This window comes from Drosophila tropicalis, unplaced genomic scaffold (genome assembly GCF_018151085.1).
Source record: "Drosophila tropicalis isolate 14030-0801.00 unplaced genomic scaffold, ASM1815108v1 contig_859, whole genome shotgun sequence".
Lineage (NCBI taxonomy): Eukaryota > Metazoa > Arthropoda > Insecta > Diptera > Drosophilidae > Drosophila > Drosophila tropicalis.
In genome coordinates this window covers 6,178,896-6,199,198 of record NW_027173353.1, presented here as the reverse complement: position 1 = coordinate 6,199,198, position 20,303 = coordinate 6,178,896, and the positions used below count along the sequence as shown (strand labels likewise).

The following is a 20,303-nucleotide window of genomic DNA, read 5'->3' as shown; positions in this document are numbered from 1 at the left end:
TAGTAAGATTTTTTCAGTGCATTTCCAAAAAAAACGCGTTGAAAAAACGCGCGCGGTTTTACTAAATTTTTTTTTTAAGAAAATTAAGCGTTTGCCATATTTATAAAGCGCCAATATGTACAAATTGTAAGCATTTCATTAATTATTTTGTATCATGTTTGAATATTCTAGAGAAGTTCAATAAAAACAGTTCATTAAAAAGTTCAGGCTAAAACATTAAGTATTTTTAGCGGCAAAACCATTTTACTGTCTGACAACACTGATCACACGACGATAAAGACATGCGTTGTCATTCACCTGTTATCAGTAATATATATACAACCATAACTAGTCTGATTGATAGTAATACCGAAAGATCCAGTCCTTAAAGCAGGTCAAAGTGCTGGTTTATTTTAAGAATATATTTTAACTTTGAAATGGCAGCTAAACGTTTAGATGCCATTATTTTTGGAGCTACAGGATTCACTGGCAAATATACCGTTTTCGAAGCGGTGTCAGTCCTTAAAGGCTTAAGTTGGGGCATAGCCGGGCGTAACCATGAGAAACTGCAAGGCGTACTTAAGGAAATGGGGGACAAGGCCAAGACAGATCTGTCGCAGACGCCCATTATTATAGCAGACGTAAACAATGAGAATTCTTTGCTGGAAATGGCCAAACGTTGTCGCATTGTTGTTAACACTGCCGGACCCTATCGTTTTTATGGCGAGAAGGTGGTCAAGGCGTGCATTGAGGCCGGTACACACCATGTGGACGTGAGTGGAGAACCGCAATATATGGAAACCATGCAACTCAAGTACAACTACAAAGCCAAAGAGAAGGGTGTCTACGTCATAAGTGCGTGTGGCTTTGATTCCATTCCCGCCGATATGGGTGTTCAATTTATTGAGAAGAATTTCGATGGCGTGGTAAACTCTGTAGAATCTTTTGTTCATATGGGAGTCAAGGGCGGAACCAAAGGACTGGGCCGTGCCTCTTTAAACACGGGAACTTGGGAAAGTGCCGTCCATGCCATTGCCAATCGTGGCGAAAGTCAAGCTATTCGCCGCGAACTGTTTCCCGATCGTCTGCCAGACTTCTCTCCAAAACTAAAGGCACGTCCTCCGTTTTCTCGTTCTACGGAAGTTGATAAAGTGCTCCTGCCCTTCCCGGAAACGGATCGCTCAGTGATCATGCGAACACAACGCTATCTCTATGAGCACGATAAGAAGCGACCTGTCCAAATGCAGGCTTATTTAACCCTACCTTCAAGGTTGGCTGCCAGTGTTGTGGTCTTTGTGGCCCTTATCGTTGGAATATTCGCCAAGTTCGAGTTTGGCCGACAGTTGCTGCTTAAATATCCGAGCTTCTTTTCTGGTGGGATGGCATCTCGCACCGGCCCCAGTCAGGCGCGCATGGAACGTTCCTTCTTCAAGATGACCATGAAGGCAAAAGGATGGCCAAAATCCAACCGATTGGCGGAGGCTACCGATCAATATACCAGCGCACCCACTAAGGAATTGACGGTTCGTGTAACCGGTCCAAATCCTGGCTATGGCTCAACCTGTGTGGCGCTCCTATCTACGGCTCGGACAATTCTCCTAGAAAGCGACAAGATGCCCGATAGTGGTGGTGTCTTGCCACCAGGTGCCGCATTCGCTAAAACAAGTCTGATCAGTGAACTAGAAAAGCACGAACACGGCATTAAGTTTGAAATTGTAGCTAATAAGTAATTGGCGTTTATTTATTGTAAAGCAATCTTTAAAAAGTTGTAATAAATTTATGTGCTAGGTTTGAAAATGTTTTAGCGGTTCCAATATCAGGTTTGAATCTGTTAATTCACTTGCGAGCCTGTTAACTAGAGATGGGCACGGGCCGTGCTGTCCCTATTTCAAACAAAAATCCGAAGTCTAGGTGCAAGACAAGCACGAAAAGCACGGTACAGAAAAAAAATTGTCAAGATTTTGAATTTAAATATGGCTGTATTGAAAAGTAAGCTTAGTTTTATAGTTGCGCTTGAGCTGTAATTTATGAACACTTATAAGATTCATATAACGATTGATTCATTGGAAAGAAATATTTTAAATATACCAGTAAGTTCAGCAAACGTTTTCTTCCACTTCTAGTATAATTTTAAATGAAAAATTAACTAAGCTGTAGCAAAATAGTTAAAATCTTATTTTTAGAAAAAATATGCACTCATTTTAATGAAAAATTGTTAAATTGTATAATTAAAGTACTTGAACATACAAATTAATAAAACAAAAATTAAGTCAAAAGTCCGTGCCGTTTTAATGAGTGCCGTGCCTCAAATAGGAGTCCCATGCCCATCACTACTGTTAACTCACTTGCGAGCCTGTTAACGCCCTTGTATCTCGAAATGAGTCAACAGGGATGGGGGTGTTTTTGTATATTTCCGAGAGCCGCCAAAGGCAACAAAAACAAAGAAATCGGCATTAGCTTTTTGGAAGGCAAAGCGAAAATATTAAATTAGTAAATTAGATAAATGAGTGGCTTTCGTGGTAATTATTGCAGATTTTTCCATTGGGGTCCAATTACCGCTCTGAGTAAGTTTCAAATAAACTGCTGATTAAAGTAAAACCATCGTCTCCAACGCCACCAACTGCCAGTGCAAGTACTTTTGTTATCAGCCAAGTGAAATTAAAGTGTACATGAGTGTTATACATATTTGAAGGCTTAATCATAATTCCTTACTGTCCAATGGACTACCTGCAGCTAACTAGACTAGACTCTGGCACAGCAAAGTCAACGCCCATTGACAAGTTTGCATTTAGTTATCTGCATAAATAATAACGTGTTTCGTGCATATTTTTTGGCCAACTTGGAGTGGAAAAGGCAGCTGGTTATAAAAATCCCCGAAAATGTGCCACGCCGCAGACGGCTGAGCACCTGCAACTTCCCCGCCCACACCTACATCGGTCCTTGGCTTGGACTTTTAATTCGCGTAAAGTGGCCCGCTAATTGCGTTTTACCTTTTTCCGTCCCGCTACAGTCCTGAACGGAATATAACATGGCGTGCAGTCTGACCATTTTGACGGAGACCCAGTCAGACGCAGGAGTTCTTTAATGGCGGTCATATGACTTCCGCTTGTTGCTATTTTCTGTGTGCTATTGAACTGATATACACACAATGGTAATAACTAAATTAAATGCCTAACCGACCCGACGACGAGTATAACCAGGAAGAGCAAGGCAAGGGTAGTTGATGGTTGTGGTCGGTCATGGGTGTAGACCAGATCTAATTAAGCCACATTTGACTTGCCCTTGAAGTACTTTTCATACTTATAGTTTCATTAGGACTTTCCCTCAGGGCTCTGAAATTATGGCATAATAAAAGAACGAGCTGCATAAACCACTAAATGATAAATGAATGTGACATACATGTGTCAAGGGTCAGATCTTGGGAGTGGCCTAGGGATTCCATAGCTCTCCCAACTGGCATCACAAGAAGGAAACCCTGGAATTCCAGTATCAGTCATACTCAAATACTTTTAGTTACGCAAATAGATTGCTGACTTGGTCACCCTTTTTTGGACGCCTATGCAATCGGGTACCTAGTATTAGTCTCGATTCAACTTTAACACGCTTAATCAACTCGCCAGTAGCCAGCAGTCGACGTCGGCGGCAATAAAAACAAATAAATGAGTTTCATTTCCTTCCACCAGTACCAGCACGCAAATTGTTTGGCCAAGCATAACCAAACTCAAATTTCCCCACCTACTCACTTAGTGTTGGGTGCCTCCTTTTATTTGTTTAATCTAATGTTTTGTCTTCCGTTTCAGGTATCATAAAATGCATAACGCTGACCACGCTCTATATGAACTCAATGTGGTGGCCACCAAATGAATCATTCGCCGCCTTTGCACATCAGGGACTGTTCTTAATGCTCTCCACATTAGCTACATTCAATTACGTCATGGCCACTGTGACAGGGCCAGGCCTGTTGCCAAAACAATGGCATCCAAAGGTAAACACCTGTTTGCTGCTACTTGGATTCCAATTGTGCAGCGTCATTTTGGATTGGCGGAAATTATAGTTTAGTATACAAAAAAGTGTCGGAGTAAACTCGGCGTGCTATCAACAACACGTCGCCCAACTTCAACAACTGGACGGTTGCGGACTAGGACAAATGGGTCAGGCGTGTTTAGGGTCCCTTATCGCGTCCCTATAATCCTTGGGCAATTAAACGATGCAATTTATTTTGAAAAACAATTCCAAATTGAATTTTCGCGCCTACCAACAAAAGCACATATAAAAAGTGGTCCTTACTTTGTCGAGTTTTGGCGTGTCCAAGAAAATAATTTATGAGCCGCAGCCAAAGCCACAGTCCAAGCCTGTTCCGCAACTGAAAGCTTACCGGAAGCTAGATTTCGTGAACCGAATTCCGTATGCCCTAGCGGTAGAGGGTCGTCATAAAATTAGGTCTAGTTATTAAAATGTTATTTTGACCGACACATCTAGAACATCATGGGTATTATACGGTTGAGCTTTATGACAGTTTTTAGATTAGAAAGTTTTTAAAATTAGTTTTTTACCCGCAAGTTTGACCGACATAATGGGAACACTATTATACCCTATTGACACAGGTCCGTAAAATGCAATTATCGAAATTTGCATAAATGTTTTGTAACCAGCCCGCAAAAGGAAAGCCAAGAGGCTGGACCCGAGCAAATGGTTGGGTGGATGGTCGTTAAGTTTTCTTCATAAATAAATAAATAATAAATAAGTATATTGCCACGCATATTAATATACATATACTTTTTTTTTTGCTTATGGCAGGATCCCAAGGACACACAGTTCCTGCAATACTGCAAGCAGTGCGAGGGCTATAAGGCACCACGTTCTCATCATTGTCGCAAGTGTAAGTGGACTGCTTCTTTCATTTGCCTTCCCCCTTTTATTTCTCCTCTGTTATAGGCAATCGATGCGTTAAGAAAATGGATCATCATTGTCCGTGGATTAATCACTGCGTTGGCTGGGCAAATCATGCGTATTTTACTTACTTCCTCCTCTTTTCCATACTGGGCAGCCTTCAGGGTACTGTTGTGCTCAGTTGTTCATTCTATCGTGGAATTTATCGTTACTATTATTTGACACATGGATTGACACATTTAGCCAGTGTCCAATTCACGTTAATGAGCATTATCATGTGCATTTTGGGCATGGGCCTGGCCATTGGCGTGGTCATCGGTCTGAGCATGTTGCTTTACATTCAGCTCAAGACGATTGTGATGAACCAGACGGGTATAGAGATCTGGATTGTGGAGAAAGCACGCTATCGACTTTACCGCAATGGCGAGAGCGAGGATGACTTTGTCTATCCGTATGATCTCGGCTGGAAACTCAATATGCGTCAGGTATTCAACGAGGATTGTCGAAACCGCGGCGATGGCATTCAATGGGCCGTGGCTAAGGGTTGTGATCAATTTACTTTAACTGTAAGTTCAATTGCCTATTGGAAACGAACAGTTTTTTAATTGCATTATCTCGATCTTACAGCGCGAACAACTCGCCCAAAAGGAGGAGAAACGAGCCCGCACCCGCACTTACAAATGCATTGGCAAAGTCACTGGACGTTGGTTACCCATTTGGTCGCAAGGCTGGCGTGTCTGTGTGGCTGCACCTTGCACAGATGAACCGCGTATTCGCCTGCAACCCGATGATATCATTAAGGTAACGCGTTTCCGAAAACATTGGCTTTTTGGTGAGCGTGTGCCCACCGATGACGAACTAGCCGATGGGAAGAAACGTTTGCGAAAAGGTGCCATTCGAGGTTGGTTTCCACGACGCAGTGTCATCGAGATTAACGAGGTAATTCAGGATTGCCTGGACAGCAGTGGTGAACTATCTCCGTCTCAGAATGGACATAGTCAGCTTAAGCAACAGCAGCGGAATGGCCACTCAAAGAAGTATATGTGATGACGGACAAGTTTGATTTGATATATATCATTTGGAGCACATGCCATGGCAATTGCTAAGATCTTTCTGCAGCCAATGTGATGGCTGAAGAAGATAAGCGCTTGTAAATAAGTATAAGTCACAGAAAACGCCTGGTTAACTAGAGCTCGACTAGAGTTCCTTTATGCGATCCCCCAGTTTCAGGTGTGCAGCCTTCTCCTTTACTTTGTTTACGCTGTTAACGAATAAAGATTATTGAAAGTTTGACCATGAACATTACTACGTCTCTGGAAGTTACTGATCTCTCCTGGGAGGGTTTAGCAACTTATCGACTGATAGATTAAATTGACATAAAAATGTTTTTTTTATTCCTGCATAAGGATCACATGTTCCAGTTTAAAATATTGTCATAATTTGATTATGATAATGATATATGTATGTATGTATAATGTATGTAATACAATGGGCATGCGATCTGGTTTATTTGTTTAAGCCCATGGTATTCTCAATTTCCTGGATGGTACGGGGAACGAACGTGAAATTTTCAGTACCATTTTTGGTAATCAGAACATCATCTTCAATGCGCACACCGCCAAAGCCGCGGAAACGATTAAACACATCGACATTGATGAACTTGGCTAGTGCCGGATCGGCCAGAGCTTTGTCCATGAGCCGCTTGATAAAATAACAGCCCGGCTCCACAGTAACGTACATTCCTGCCTTAAGAATACGGGCAAAGCGAAGCTTACTGAGCCAAGGTTCGCTTGGGCGTCTTGGTTCGGTTGGTAGATAGCCACCCACATCGTGAACATCTAGCCCCAATAAGTGTCCAAGACCATGCGGCTGAAAAATACCCGACAATCCAGCTTCCAGCATTTCATCCACATCTCCTTTGAGCATTCCACCCTCCTTGAGGCGCTGTAACATCACTTTTCCAGACAGCTTGTGCATGTCTACCCAACTGACGCCATCGCGGGCTGATTCCAGGACAGCATTACGTGCATCAAGTACGGCATTGTAGATGAACTTCTGATCTTCCGTGAACTTACCATTGGCCGGAAAAGAGCAAGTGATGTCGGCAGCATAGCCGCAATAATTTGCTCCCATATCAAACAAGCACATGTCACCATCTTGGATGGGACGGTCATTTGGGGCACCAGCGTGGCCGTAGTGCAAAATGGATGAATTGGTACCGCTGCCGCAGATGCAAGTGTAGGAGGCATGACGGCAGCCTCCCACGGAATAGGCATTATGCAAAAATACCGACTCTCCCTGGTATTCCATATGCCCAGGCCGAAGAAACTTCATCACTTCAATGTGGGCATTTGATGAAACCCTGGCCACATATCGCAATACTTCAATTTCCTCCTGTGATTTGATTACGCGACATTCCGAGAGTATCGGATAGAGCAGCTCACAATCTGTCTCATATTTGTCTTTGCCCGCGAATTCGGGCGGTTGTAAGGTGAGACCACTGTCGCTATTAACGCCACTCAATGTAAGTATAAGTTTCGGAGCAGCTCGCTCCAAATAGCTGGAGAGATTGTCTTCATAGTGAACTTCATCCACTTTATACATTTCCTTGAAATCATCAGGATTCAACAGCTGCCCCATCCAGGTCTCATAGTCCTCCGGCAAGCGCGGCACAAAGAGCACACTCTTCTGTTCACCTGTTTTTACATCAATAGTAAGTAGAGCATAGCAGCCTGGCTCCTTCACGCCGAACAGATACTGAAAGTACGACTCCTGACGAAATACATAGTCAACATCTGTATTGTAGAAACTTTTGTCCTTGCCGCCCTCCAACAAGACGATTAGATTACCCGACTGAAATTTCAGTACAGGTAGCACTTTTTCTAGAATTGCTTTTGTAGCCCGATCTCTGTTATTTTTAAAGAGTGTCATAGGAACTGCGTGGGTTTCCTGACCCATATGAAAAAAGGAGTCCGACATGGTCTTTAAAGTAACTCTTCAATGGAGGAAAATTGAAAGTAGACTGTGCTGGAACAATGGCAGTAACCAACCCAGCCCCAATGAGATTAGCTGACCGATATCTACAATGTATATACACTATACATATGTATGTGCATAACCACAACAATGGCTATAAATTAAGTGTTTATTATCAACGTTAACTTTTTTTCTATTGTTGTTGTTTACGCCTGTTTTGTTGAGATAACGGTTACAGAGTCAGAAGATTACTGTGGCAATTTGTTTCAGCTTGTACGTCATTATCAGTAAAATTGTGAATGTGAGAAAAGCAGCTCAATTTGAGTATAAAATGGTATTGCCACACCTAACGAAACCTTTTGCGGCATCTGGCAACACCATATTGCAAATTTATGCCCACAATTTTGTCGAAAAAATTTGCATTTAAACAAAAAAAACGCGCAATTCGGCAAATTAATAATAGTTTTTATGCTCGCGCTTACTGTACACGGAGATTTGGGCAACCTGAAGCTATCTTTGTCCGTTATTGGCAATCGCACAAGTTAAAGTCGGCGCGTCGGCCCTAGCCGGAACATACGTACATATGCCGATGGGCAATATCAATATACAGTGATAAATTGCCATAATTGTTTGGTAGTTGTGTTTTAAATGCATTACTAGCAGGTAACAGATATCCTCTTAGAATTGGAGCATAATGTCCAGTTCGGTATTTACCGAGACATCAAGCGCCCGGGTTGTGGCCGACGCCGATTCCAATCTTGTGGTGGTCTATGGAAAAAATGGCATTTCCTTCGATGAACGGGCCATCGAGAACCTTATGGGTAATAAAATAGTATAAAGCAGTTCTTCGAACAAGTTTTCTAATATGATGAGGTCTTATTTTGCAGAGGAAAAATCAATTTCCACCATTAGCGTGGTACGAATTACTTCTCCCACGCCCAGCATGCTGGATCAAGAGGAAGCCGAGCGACTAGAAGAGTTGGAGCGATTCCTGGACACCAACCACTCAGATGGCGATGATTCTGAGAATGAGGAAAGTTGTGATGACCATGGTAGTCAGAGCGAACGTGGTGATGATGATGAGGAGAATAGTGAGGGCGTTGAAATCAAGAGTGAAATAGATCACGTTACTGGCGATGATGATGAAGATAATAGCAGTAATGTTGGAGGCGGTTTGTATAATGACGATTCAACTGAAACCGAAACGGAAGCTGTTCGAGTAAAGAAGCGCCCTGGTCGTAAGCCTAAGAAAGTAAAGAAACGTAAGCGGCGTAAGCCCAAGGAACGTCCACAAGTTGTGGGTCTCAGTGTAGAGCAATTCTATGCGGAAAGCACAGCCGATGTCGTGGTAAAAAATGCTTTGAGTATGTCTGATCGAATTTGCAATTCTATTAGAGCAATTTTAAATGCTTACACTTTTTCTTGCAGAACTGGCTGGTTTATCAATCTTTAAGCGAACTCCGGAAACGGATGCTTTATTGGAAATCATCAAGAATGACCACAACTACACGCCCTTTACCTCGCCCGAGCAGATGCGCAACCATAAGACGGCCGAACGTATGGCCATGGAAAGACAAGCAGCGCAAGGTCGCAAGCTTATTATGCAGGCTCCTGCAGGAAATATTAAATTATTCAATACCAAACGACGTATCCAAACGACCACAGCAATGCCGCCAACGTCAAAAATTCTGGTAAAGCCGCAAAAGCACCAGCAGCAGGCACTACCAAAGGAAAAATCAGATACCATAGCTGTTAGGTCTATTCAAAGGCCAAGCCGAAACTTGATTAAAATAATTTCACCGCCTCCCACTACACCTGTTGAGGATAATATCGAAGATGATGAGCATGCTTTTAGTTCGGACTTGGACACAGAAGAGATAAGTGAGGAGAGTGAAGAATCTCGCGATTCGGATAATGACCGGGATAGTGATATGGACTTTAATATAAGTCGCACCAATCGAATTTCAGGTAAAAAGAAACAACGTTTAAAGGTCCCCATTAGACGTGCCAAGCAACAACAAGGCAAGCAGTTACCCCCAGCCACCTCCTCTGTGTTTACTTCGCACACTGCCGGGTCTGCAACAACTCCGGCTTTAGCTTCGTCTCCTGTTCAACAACAACAGCAATTGAGGAAGAAACCGAACCGGGTATTGGCCGCAGATCAGGCATCACCTAAAATAGGTCAAATTATACAGTTATCAGCGAACAAAGCCCCGCCCACAGTAATAGCTTTGGGTCGTAATATGCAAAGCACATCATTCCTAAAGATGCGTCCCGCCCAGCAGCAACAACAGCCACATGCACAGGTGGTCAGGAAGACGCCTCCTGTGGTAGTTACATCAAATGAAATAATCCGATTGCCGACACCAACGAACCAAGCGGCGGCTTCTTCTTCTGCTACTGCAGCTGCTGCTGCCAAAATGCGTCGGATACCCATTGTGCAAGTAGGCAGAGTTCAATCCAATCCAACGGCCTCTGGCATATTCACGACTCCGCCGCCGCAAGAGATTAAAGAGATTGTTATAAATAAAAATATTGCCAGTCCGAAAGGTGTATTCACCAATCTAAACAGTCTGTTGGGCGAAAATAGTAAAATAAAATCGACGGCAGCGTCTTCATCATCTTCCTCCTCCACTCCGGACCGACAACGTCATCTGCAATCACCGATGCAATCATTTAATAAGGGTTTCATGCCCATCGGAGTGACGACAGCTTCCACACACAAGTTACCCGCTCAGATAGTCATTGAGACACATCAAAGCTCATCGGAACTGGCAGCCGAGAATGACAAGCAACTTGATCTCATTAATTCAATAGTTCAGGATGAGTTGCTGAAATCTTCACTAATTGAGCAACCTCCAGTCAATGTAGATGAGAGGATACCAAAACTGGTCAAGATGCTGGAAAGCACCGCCGAGGGATTGGATCAAAGGGCATCAAATTTTGAGCAAAATCCAAATCAAGCAGCAACGGTGGACACTATTGACATAAGCAGTGCCCGGTTGTTGGAGACTCCAGATGAGGATGAGATTACTGCAGATTTTCTTCAGCATGTGGTGGGTCTTATCGAAGAGGATAAACAGTTTGAAGCCGAAGTGGTTAAACAGGTCCTTGCCAGTACGGAACTTGATCTACTTAATGCTGTACCAGCTCTGGAGCCTCCTGTTGCGATGTTGCAACAAGCACCGGATTCACAGGTAAAATAAAATTCAATCGATTTCTTTTTGAAAGCAATAATAATATATTGAATCTTTATTAGTTAACGGTTCAATCCCTGCCTCCCATGGCCAGTAGTACGCCCTCAAGAAGTTCAACAATTCCAGTTGCTGATCCAGAGTCACCGCGTCCCGATACGAAAATTGTGCGAGGCAATGGACGCATTATTTATCTACCGCCCATTGAGGCACCCACCACGCGGGCTAAGCGTCGGGCCCAGAATACTTCAGTGCCGGGTTCCATGGATCAAAGTAACATATCATTATCTGACTATGTAATGGACAGCAGTAACAGCAGCATTAGCAATGAGCTAGTCGCAGCAACATCTGTTAAACGAACAAACCCCAGGGAACCTTCAACGGCCAGACGGTCCGCTGTGCCCAGACGGTCGCATACAAAAATGCTTGCCAGTCAAACCACCGATGCAGAGGCATCCGAATCTCAAGAGGACGACGATGATCCAAATAAGTTAGTTAATACATTTGGTTACTCAAAAAAAAAAAACAGAGACTCACCTTGAATGTCTACTTAATTTACAGGCTTTGGTGTATTTGTCGTCAGCCACATAATAATCGTTTCATGATTTGTTGCGATCTATGTGAGGATTGGTATCATGGCACCTGTGTTAATGTTACCAAAGCCATGGGTCTGGAAATGGAGCAAAAGGGTATCGATTGGAAGTGTCCAAAATGTGTCAAAAAGAAGGAAGAGATGGTAAGATAAAAAGGAGTAACAATCGACTCGGCTGATATAGAATATAATTATGAATTATACAATATCTTTTCAGTCCCAACCAAGGATAACAGATATGTTGAACATTCAAGGAGCAGGTGCATCGACAATTGAGGCTGTAACGCCAAAGAAAACAACTCCAGAAAGTGCTTCGCCTCAAACAAAGCATTTAATCAAACATCTACCCACGCCCACTGCTGCAACATCAATAACCCCTAGCACTAATCCTCCTGGATCTCAAACTCCTGTCACCAAAGTGTTGCATCAGCAGCAATTGAATTTTATTAAACTGGGTGCCAGCAGTGTACAAGCGGAGAGAACTGCTCCATGTGTTGTCTGCAAGAGAGCATTTCGCTCCAATTCGTCGGTGTATTGCAGCGATGACTGCATCAGAAAATATGCCCAGGCAGCTATACAACAGCAGACGCCGCAAAAAACTCCAGAGACTCCTCCTGTACTGCCATTGTCGCCAACAACTAGCGTTAATGTTTCACACGAAGCCAAGAAAAACAAGAAGAAGGATTTGTTTGAGGATGTGCTACGACAAGCAGATATGTCCATGCCCAAAGTTGATCGGGTAAGTAGTAGTAGAGGTTAATCACTTCATTTAATTGTCTAATTTAATGACTTATGACTGTTTTCCTTTAGATCAATGTATTTGAGCGACGTACTGGACGCGCACTCACAGGTCATTTGGCACCGACAACCCAACAGCTGAAGAAATGGTTGCAGGATAACCCTACATTCGAAGTGTTGCCAACGGCAGCTGTAGACAAAAGACCGATCAAACGGTTTCCTCCAACACCTGAGACGACGATTGTTGGCAAACCAAAAGCTCTGGCTGAGGTTGCAGCCAAAACTGATTCTATTCCAACAACCCAAACTATTTTGAATACTCCTGTAAGCAGAAAGGAAAGGGAGAAGGAAAAAGCTCCAATCGCTTCTAGAGTGGCATCTCCAGTGCGAGCCAGTAGTACCAAATCTGAACCTATTCGAGTCAATGTGCGACGAACTCTCAAAGAGCAATTGCTGGCTCGGATTAAAGAGGCACAAGAGGCAAATAAAGATAAGTCCATTAAATGGCTAACGTCGTTGGAGGTGGAGCAATTTGCCAAGAGTGTAGAGTCCGAAATGTATCATTCGTTTGGACGCGATGCTGGAGCGAAATACAAGTCCAAATATCGCTCACTTATGTTCAACATCAAGGATCGCAAGAATAAAACTCTCTTTCAAAAAATATGTGCCAAGCAGGTGGAACCTAAACAATTGGTTAGAATGACTCCCGAACAATTGGCCAGCCAGGAACTGGCCAAATGGCGTGAAGAGGAAAACCGCCATCAGTTGGACATGATTAAGAAATCTGAATTGGACATGCTTTCGTGCACTCAAAACTATTTGGTAAATACACACAAGGGCGAAGAAGTCATTGACCCTAAAGTTGAAGTCACTTTGCCCGATGAGGAGGCGAAAACGGAGGAGAAGCAAGTGGAGGTAGAAGCTAAGATATCTCAATCGCATTCAAGTGAAGCTGATGGTTGTCATGACCGTTCGAGTTCTAAGGAGAAGCGACACAAAGGCCAAAAGCATCACCATCATCATCGTCATCATCACCAGCGCAACAGGAGCCGTAGTCGGTCGCATAGTCGCAGCCGCAGTTTGGAGAAGCGTCATCGCAGACATCCTCACAACAACGATTCGGAAAAGGGCGATGGCAAGGAAGATGAGAACGCCATCGCTTCACCATTAGCAGCATCCTCTTCGCCCTTGCCCAAGAAAATTATTGAAAAGAAGACGGAGGAGACACCATCTAAACCATTGCCTACTTATAACTTAATCGATCAAATTCTTGAATCTGAGAAGACTGTGGAACAGGCTGCCAACTTAAAGTTGCCCACCGCCAAACAACCAAATCTAAAAGCTCTAACAAAAGTGCTACCTACGACTCCACTGGACAAGTATGTACGGTATGTGCAGGGAAATGAAGCGTGGTCTACACCTTTATGGTCCGGAAATCTCCATATGGTCGATGTAGCCGATTTCCAAGTGATTGTTCATCCCATACATGGTAACTGCCAGCATCTGGCCAAATTGTTGCCCAACAAATTGGATGTGATTGGCCGCATTACTCGTGTCAATGTCTGGGACTATATAAAAAAGATAAAAAAGAGTCCCACCAAAGAGATTATCATTGTAAATCTTTTCCCCCAAAGCTCCAGTGAGACGGCAAATTTTGATCAGTTCTACGAATACTTGGATTCGCGTCAACGCTTGGGCGTTCTTGGTACGGATTCGGATCAGATACGCGATTTCTATATATTTCCACTGGGCACCAAAGACCATTTGCCCAGTGCTCTGAAAACGGCGGAACGAGTACCTTTCTATGAAGATACACAGCGGCCGAACACACTTCTGGGAATCATCGTGAGATGTCTTAGCAAGCGAACTGCGGCAGTTCCAATACCCTTAAATACCAGTGCAAACACGATCAATTCTAGCAGCAGCAGCAGCACCAACATAGCCAGCAGGGTAAAGATATTAAAGGGCTAATTTGGAAAAAAAAAAAACATTTACATAATCATTTTCACTTTTAGAAATCCCGTTCGGCCACCACATTTACACCGCCAACCAGTCCTAAACGGAAGCGTAGCTCTCACTCCACCAGCTCAAAGGACGACGAGTTTGATATTGATGCCATTATAAAAGCTCCCATAGCTAAGCTACAGAAAAGTATATGATCTAAAATATATTCCAATATAGTTTTTAATTTTCCTATTTTATATTTACAGTAGATGAACCTTTGACACCTGGTCTGGTCATCCCAGTAGATGATCCAAATGCGCCTTATTCGCCCGGTGGCAGCTCAGACGATGATGGGCGTTCTAACAAAGGTGATCTTGAGCGTCAAGTGCAGGAAATCAATAAGCAAATTGCTGCCCAGCAAAAAGAAATTGCTGGTTTGCTCAATGTGGAACCTTCTGTAGGTTGACTCAATAATTTTTACCATAAAAATCTTTTAACTCGGAAATTGATCTTTCTTCCACACAGGGTAATCCGACAACATCGTCTAATATACTTGCCGGCATTTCCATACCACCAAATCTATCTAAAATTCTGGCTAGCATTAAGGAATCATCGGACACACAGACTACGAGTAATGCTCTTAAGACAGAGGAATACAATCCCGAAGATGCAATTACCACAACCAGTTCATATCCAGTTATAGGTGAGGAATTATTTATTACAATTCGATGGCAATATATTGATGATTTCACTCTCCTTTTTTGTAGCGGCAAGAAAGAGCAGAAGCCGTTTGGCGCAGCTAAGTGAAGCAGAGCTTCTTAGCATGGTACCAGACAATTTGGCAGATATGGCGGCCACTCCCCCATCCAACACAAAACGTTATCAACAGCAGCAGCAACACTAGCCTCAAATTATCCTTCTGCAACACCTAGCCAACTCGAACATTATTTGTAATTAGTTTTTGAACGGAATTCGATATCTGATTTTTAGCTACTCCTTCCCAACCAAGGCTAAGGCACAGTGTACAATCTTATTCGGCGTATTGAATACCATTTCTGTATTATATCCTTACCGATTGGAACAATTCTTTTATTATTTCCCCCGCACTTTCGATTACTGTAAGTTTCTGCTTAAAAAAAAATGCATCGATTAGGCATATGATGATCAACAATTGACTGTGTTTTTTTTATTTTAATTTACTTAGTTGATCTCACAGGGGTCATCATGGCCACTAAAGTGGGCACAGGATATTTTGGGTCCGTTATGCACGCGTGGAATGGCAATGCGAAAGAGATTCCCCTGTGGCATGCAGACGCAAATCTTATATTGAACACTGCCAGTACGTAATCCCAGTTCGGAGCTAATAATCGGTATGCGCTCCATGTCCAAGAAAATGCCTCCTCCAGCCTCAAGTATGGTAGCTCCCTGGGATGAGTTAATGGACACATGATGCTCGGCTTGCACCTGAATGTTGGCTCCATCCATGTGTGCACCTTCAGATCCTTTTATGGCCAACCGACCGTCGCTCTCAATGGATAATGGCTGATCCAAAGGACTGGAAATGCCGCTGGCACTAACAGCCTTAGCCTGTAAAGCATTTACACCAGCTGGTATATTGTACTGAGGACGATGAGTGGTGAAGACTGGTTGACGATCAGTGGGATCTTTGACTTCAAACAGATTTGTTGCCTGAATGACAATGCCTTCCTTATTGATAACAATACGATCACGTTCTTGTGCTGGTCCATTACCATTTCCATTACGGAAGACACGCACATGTACTTCGTTTCCGCTGCTCTCTTCGTGAAAGCCGTCATCATCCCCATCTTCGTTCTCGACAGCATCGCTGCTGATTGACACTGGGACATCCGTAAAGCCGTGAATCTGACCAATAGAATGTGTATATACCTTCTCCATGTCGGTGGTGCCATAAAATTTAATAACATCCACCTCGGGTATGACCTCCATTCCATGGACACCTTTTCCCAGTCTCAAAACTCCAACAATGGTCAGTGTCAGAATCATATTTCCCACAGTCAGAGCAAGCAAAATGATCACTATTGTCCAGAAGGCAAAGGTATTACGACCCTGACGCCCTGGATGTAAGTGCGAGCAACTGTCGCTGTTGAACTTCTCATCGAAATAGTCCACCGTGTCCGTTTTCGAATCATCGCGACAAAAATCATAATCAACACCACCTCCAGCTCCTCCAATAGGTAAAGTCACTGACAATGCCTGCTCCGAGTTGGCATCATCCGAGTAAGATGGGGACGGTCCTCTGACAAAGCTATTCTCAAAGGAATGCATGTTTTTTAATTTGATTTGTCAGTATCAGCAAATTTTTCCACCAATCTCTCCAGCAGCAGTCTGTATCTAATGTGGGACAGAAATAGATATGTACTTAAACCAAATCAAGACATGCGCATAAGTAATGAATCTATCTTTGGTGTAAATTACAATTATTCACATTATAAAATTCAAATAAACAAAGAATAAAGTGTTATAGGATTGTAAAGTTTATAAAACTTCCAACTTTTCAGAATATCGTTAAAATTAGAGGTTTAAAATTTAACTGATTTTAAAAGTACGTTAGCCAACACTGTGCAGCATAGGATGGCGCCAAAGGTAAACTGCACAGCAGTATAGAAGTTAAAAATGGTTGCACATCCTAGCAGATCCTAAAGCCCAGTAAATAACTATGCATATGGCTGGTGCATCATGTTTTTTGCTACTTTGGAAAATTTCCTGAAAAGTAAAGTATGGAAATTGCTTACATTTATTTCGCAAAAACGCGTTAACATATTTTCACATTAGAAAATTTGGTATGCCTATTTTAAATTAGTACGGGCACACTATCACTTTTTGCCCAATTTTAACACGATGTCCTTCAAGGTAAGCTGAAATAAAAAACATTTTTAACAAGTTATTGACATATGGCCTTAATATTGTCTTAGCCAATCGATCCAAAACGCGATGAAATACGCCGCTATCTAGAGCGTGGCAGCGTCGTCGATTCACTTACCAAAATCTTCATACGCGTTATTAAAGAACGTCCGGAGAATCCTATGGAATACATTCGCAATAATATTGGGGTTGTACGCCGTCAGCAGGACAAATACGATCGCTTGCAGCAGGACCTGCAAACGGCCAATGAGGAAATCCAGCGTTTGCGGGCTATTATTAACAGCATCAATCCGGATGTGCTAAAAGAGCAGTCTCTAGTCCAAGCGAAGCATCAGCCCGAAGCAGAGGTACAAAATCAGTCGGAGGCCACTTTGGAAAAAGTCGTTCACTCGGAGCCAGATCCAGTGTCCGAACTGTTGGACACGGTTAAACAAGAAGTGAAGAGTGAGAAGATAGGCGACGTCATAGAAGATAGCGAATTGGCATCGGTTGCCGAAAAACAATTGAATATCGAAGAAACTACGCCAACTGCATTGGAAAAAGATGTCAAGGTAGACTCGAGTGCAAATCAAAACCAAAATTCATCCGTCCAAGCTGAAGTCAAAAGCGAAAATAATGAATGAATTTTAAATAAAGACTTTCTCTCTTAGAAGATTCTCACTATGAAACATCCCATCATAAGATAAACGAAAATTATCTTTATAAATGTACATACCTAAATAAAAGTATTGACATATTAGCAAATATATATACAATTGTGAATTCCGTGAATTATTTTGTTTAATTGTTAGTCCCAGATATCTTGTTTCCGCCAACTTCCAAGTATTGGAAAAGCGCAAATGCACCTGCAACTACTTATGTATGCACATATACATACACCAACTGTCTTGCCAATATGTATGTGGACTTTCCAAATATGTATTTATTGAAATCAGTTTCGATTTTTACAACTCATACACTTTTTATATCATTTGTTTATTTAATACAAAGGATTATGGATAATACATATTAATAATAATTCATTTTAATAAACACATCTAAAAAGGGGCGAAAGGAAGGCGGATAGGTTAAAGAAAAAATCGTCAAGTGGTAGGGAGTGGTATAAAGAACAAATTGGAAAAAAAAGAAGGTTCCCTACATGCATGTACACATATTACTGTATATGTTAATTATGTTTTCGAGGGTCTCGGGGATGGGTTCTTAAAGGGATGCGTAGTGCAGATGATGGGGCTCTATCCGTACATTTTCAAGGTGAGAACTTTAAATTTTGTTTTTTTTTTTTTTCTAAAATTTTACTTGGCAAGCATTTTTCTCTACATTTCTTTATCTCTCTTACAGTTTCTTTCGTTTTTCTGGTTCTCAATCTTAGTAGGATTAGGAGGCCAAAAGGGCTTCATGGAATTTAACGGATTTACGAGTTGTTTGTAAGTGTACAGTATATCTATATGTATGTATATATGAGTTGTAACTTTTAATCAAAATAAATGTTTTCTACATAAATATATATATATTTGTTTAATAATCATTCTTTTCAATGTGTTTCTGTTGTTGATTTTTTTGTTTTGTTTTGTTGTGTGTTTCCATATTGCTGATGTTTTTCCCTCCGGCTTTGTTTTGGATGATGGTTCTGCTGCTGCTGCTGTTGTTGCTGCTGTTGTTGTTGTTGCTGCCCCGTCTGTCGATAAAATTGACCAAGTTAGGTGATAAGAAATTCTCAGGTGACGCACCATATCCGGTTCTTTTATTTTAATATGAAATTTAATAATTCCATTGAATGTCTACTTACATGTTTTTTATGTTTGTTTTTGTTGATTCCACCTCATCTCAATCTCTCTCTCTCTATGATGTGTGTGTGTGTATTTTTAAGCTGTTTTTTTTAGTATTTGTTTTTTGTTTTACTTTTTGTTGGGTTTTTGTTTGTATTTCTTGTATAGAAAAAGACTTTTGGGATTTAAATGATGATATTACTTTTTACGTTTATCGGCTGGCTTCAAAATCTGGAACGAGCACATCAGTGTATCGTCCACGGACATCATGGCCCCTGCATTGTCGAATTCACCGCAATAATTGGGCGCCGAGAAAAGAGTGACCAGCTGCCGTTTGGCAAAGAATTCGTAGCCATCTTCGACCACCTGATGTGCCCGACAGATGAGATCGAATTCGTGTTTCTCAAGAAATTTGGCCACCACCTCGGCACCAAAAGTGAAACTGACTCCGCGATCGTTTTCGCCCCAGCCCATGGTGTCCTTGTCCGGATCGGACCACAGTAGATCGCAAAGTAGTCCTTGATCGGGCACATCAGTGGGGCGCATAATGCGACGAATCTGCTCCATAGATGTTAGGTCTGGACTGAGACCGCCGTGGCAGCAGAAAATCTTCTCATCAACAATGGCCGCCACAGGCAGGCAGTTGAAACAATCGGTAAATGTCTTCCACAGCTTAATGCTATATCGCCTTTTGCATTCATCGTAGAAGCCATAGATCCGATTGATACTAGCGCACTCGTGGTTGCCTCGCAACAAGAAGAAGTTCTCAGAGTATTTGATCTTGTAGGCCAACAGCAGGCAGATGGTCTCTAGCGATTGCTTTCCGCGATCAACGTAATCGCCCAGAAACAGGTAATTCGACTCTGGTGGAAAGCCGCCATACTCAAACAGGCGTAGCAAATCGTAGTACTGGCCGTGAATGTCTCCACAGATCTTCAACGGTGCTTCCAATTCCAACAGTATGGGCTGCGAGAGGAAAATTTCTCGCGACTTCAGGCATAGACCACGAATTTCGCTCTCTGACAGCTGAACGTTCTTGCCTGGCCGTGCCCCACGCACCTCCAGCAATCGAGAAATTATGCTGTCGATATTCATCACATCGCCCATCTTTCACTGTTTCTGTTTATCCTTGCTTTCGCTGCCTTGTTACTGCCTTCAAGTTGCCACGAACTATGCTGCGTATTTAAACCGAAATAGTCTCGAAATATGTCGTTTTTTCAGATCTATTTCTGCTAAATACTTTTCACTAGTGGTGCAACGACAGCGATAGGCGCGTATGTCGATGTTTATCGATGAAGGTTTTTGCAACTCTACATTTAC

At 42.4% G+C, this 20,303-nt stretch overlaps 7 protein-coding genes across 8 annotated transcripts; 4 read left to right on the top strand and 3 right to left on the bottom strand.

The window, feature by feature from the left end:
* The first annotated feature begins 190 nt into the window (after nt 1–190).
* LOC137582038 (saccharopine dehydrogenase-like oxidoreductase) lies at nt 191–1,776 on the top strand. The gene has a single exon (XM_068296469.1). The coding sequence runs from the start codon at nt 417–419 to the stop codon at nt 1,707–1,709; it is 1,293 nt and encodes a 430-aa protein (XP_068152570.1). The 5' UTR covers nt 191–416; the 3' UTR covers nt 1,710–1,776.
* A 610-nt stretch (nt 1,777–2,386) lies between these two features.
* Nucleotides 2,387–6,169, top strand: LOC137582583 (palmitoyltransferase ZDHHC6). The gene is made up of 5 exons (XM_068297178.1): nt 2,387–2,543; nt 3,780–3,964; nt 4,777–4,858; nt 4,915–5,435; nt 5,497–6,169. The coding sequence occupies exons 1-5, from the start codon at nt 2,483–2,485 to the stop codon at nt 5,914–5,916; spliced, it is 1,269 nt and encodes a 422-aa protein (XP_068153279.1). The 5' UTR covers nt 2,387–2,482; the 3' UTR covers nt 5,917–6,169.
* A 71-nt stretch (nt 6,170–6,240) lies between these two features.
* On the bottom strand, nt 6,241–8,085 carry Dip-C (dipeptidase C). The gene has a single exon (XM_068297175.1). The coding sequence runs from the start codon at nt 7,846–7,848 to the stop codon at nt 6,376–6,378; it is 1,473 nt and encodes a 490-aa protein (XP_068153276.1). The 5' UTR covers nt 7,849–8,085; the 3' UTR covers nt 6,241–6,375.
* A 136-nt stretch (nt 8,086–8,221) lies between these two features.
* pps (protein partner of snf) lies at nt 8,222–15,484 on the top strand. Of its 2 annotated transcripts, XM_068296181.1 has the most exons (12): nt 8,222–8,666; nt 8,733–9,209; nt 9,274–11,042; nt 11,105–11,529; nt 11,601–11,775; nt 11,849–12,370; nt 12,442–13,757; nt 14,004–14,319; nt 14,385–14,520; nt 14,580–14,770; nt 14,839–15,016; nt 15,081–15,484. In XM_068296181.1, the coding sequence occupies exons 1-12, from the start codon at nt 8,540–8,542 to the stop codon at nt 15,215–15,217; spliced, it is 5,769 nt and encodes a 1,922-aa protein (XP_068152282.1). In that variant the 5' UTR covers nt 8,222–8,539; the 3' UTR covers nt 15,218–15,484. The 2 variants fall into 2 exon arrangements, with proteins under 2 accessions (XP_068152282.1, XP_068152281.1); XM_068296180.1 differs by having other exon boundaries at nt 12,442–14,319.
* On the bottom strand, nt 15,463–16,685 carry Scgbeta (sarcoglycan beta). Its single transcript, XM_068296182.1, has one exon. The coding sequence runs from the start codon at nt 16,618–16,620 to the stop codon at nt 15,514–15,516; it is 1,107 nt and encodes a 368-aa protein (XP_068152283.1). The 5' UTR covers nt 16,621–16,685; the 3' UTR covers nt 15,463–15,513.
* A 467-nt stretch (nt 16,686–17,152) lies between these two features.
* On the top strand, nt 17,153–17,988 carry LOC137582491 (c-Myc-binding protein homolog). The gene is made up of 2 exons (XM_068297057.1): nt 17,153–17,205; nt 17,268–17,988. The coding sequence occupies exons 1-2, from the start codon at nt 17,194–17,196 to the stop codon at nt 17,838–17,840; spliced, it is 585 nt and encodes a 194-aa protein (XP_068153158.1). The 5' UTR covers nt 17,153–17,193; the 3' UTR covers nt 17,841–17,988.
* A 131-nt stretch (nt 17,989–18,119) lies between these two features.
* On the bottom strand, nt 18,120–20,277 carry Pp1-87B (Protein phosphatase 1 at 87B). The gene is made up of 2 exons (XM_068296780.1): nt 19,004–20,277; nt 18,120–18,892 (listed from the first exon to the last, which is right to left on the bottom strand). The coding sequence occupies exon 1, from the start codon at nt 20,088–20,090 to the stop codon at nt 19,182–19,184; it is 909 nt and encodes a 302-aa protein (XP_068152881.1). The 5' UTR covers nt 20,091–20,277; the 3' UTR covers nt 18,120–18,892; nt 19,004–19,181.
* Between the last annotated feature and the right edge of the window lie 26 nt (nt 20,278–20,303).

Excerpts from the sequence above, each read along its gene's own strand:
- Scgbeta (XM_068296182.1), bottom strand. The coding sequence starts at position 16,620 with ATGCATTCCTTTGAGAATAGCTTTGTCAGAGGACCGTCCCCATCTTAC.
- pps (XM_068296180.1), top strand. The coding sequence starts at position 8,540 with ATGTCCAGTTCGGTATTTACCGAGACATCAAGCGCCCGGGTTGTGGCC. Across the intron at positions 9,210-9,273 it reads CGTGGTAAAAAATGCTTTGA|AACTGGCTGGTTTATCAATC; the intron begins GTATGTCTGATC and ends TTTTTCTTGCAG. Across the intron at positions 14,521-14,579 it reads CATAGCTAAGCTACAGAAAA|TAGATGAACCTTTGACACCT; the intron begins GTATATGATCTA and ends TTATATTTACAG.
- Dip-C (XM_068297175.1), bottom strand. The coding sequence starts at position 7,848 with ATGTCGGACTCCTTTTTTCATATGGGTCAGGAAACCCACGCAGTTCCT.
- LOC137582038 (XM_068296469.1), top strand. The coding sequence starts at position 417 with ATGGCAGCTAAACGTTTAGATGCCATTATTTTTGGAGCTACAGGATTC.
- Pp1-87B (XM_068296780.1), bottom strand. The coding sequence starts at position 20,090 with ATGGGCGATGTGATGAATATCGACAGCATAATTTCTCGATTGCTGGAG.
- LOC137582583 (XM_068297178.1), top strand. The coding sequence starts at position 2,483 with ATGAGTGGCTTTCGTGGTAATTATTGCAGATTTTTCCATTGGGGTCCA. Across the intron at positions 4,859-4,914 it reads TTCTCATCATTGTCGCAAGT|GCAATCGATGCGTTAAGAAA; the intron begins GTAAGTGGACTG and ends CCTCTGTTATAG. Across the intron at positions 5,436-5,496 it reads GTGATCAATTTACTTTAACT|CGCGAACAACTCGCCCAAAA; the intron begins GTAAGTTCAATT and ends TCGATCTTACAG.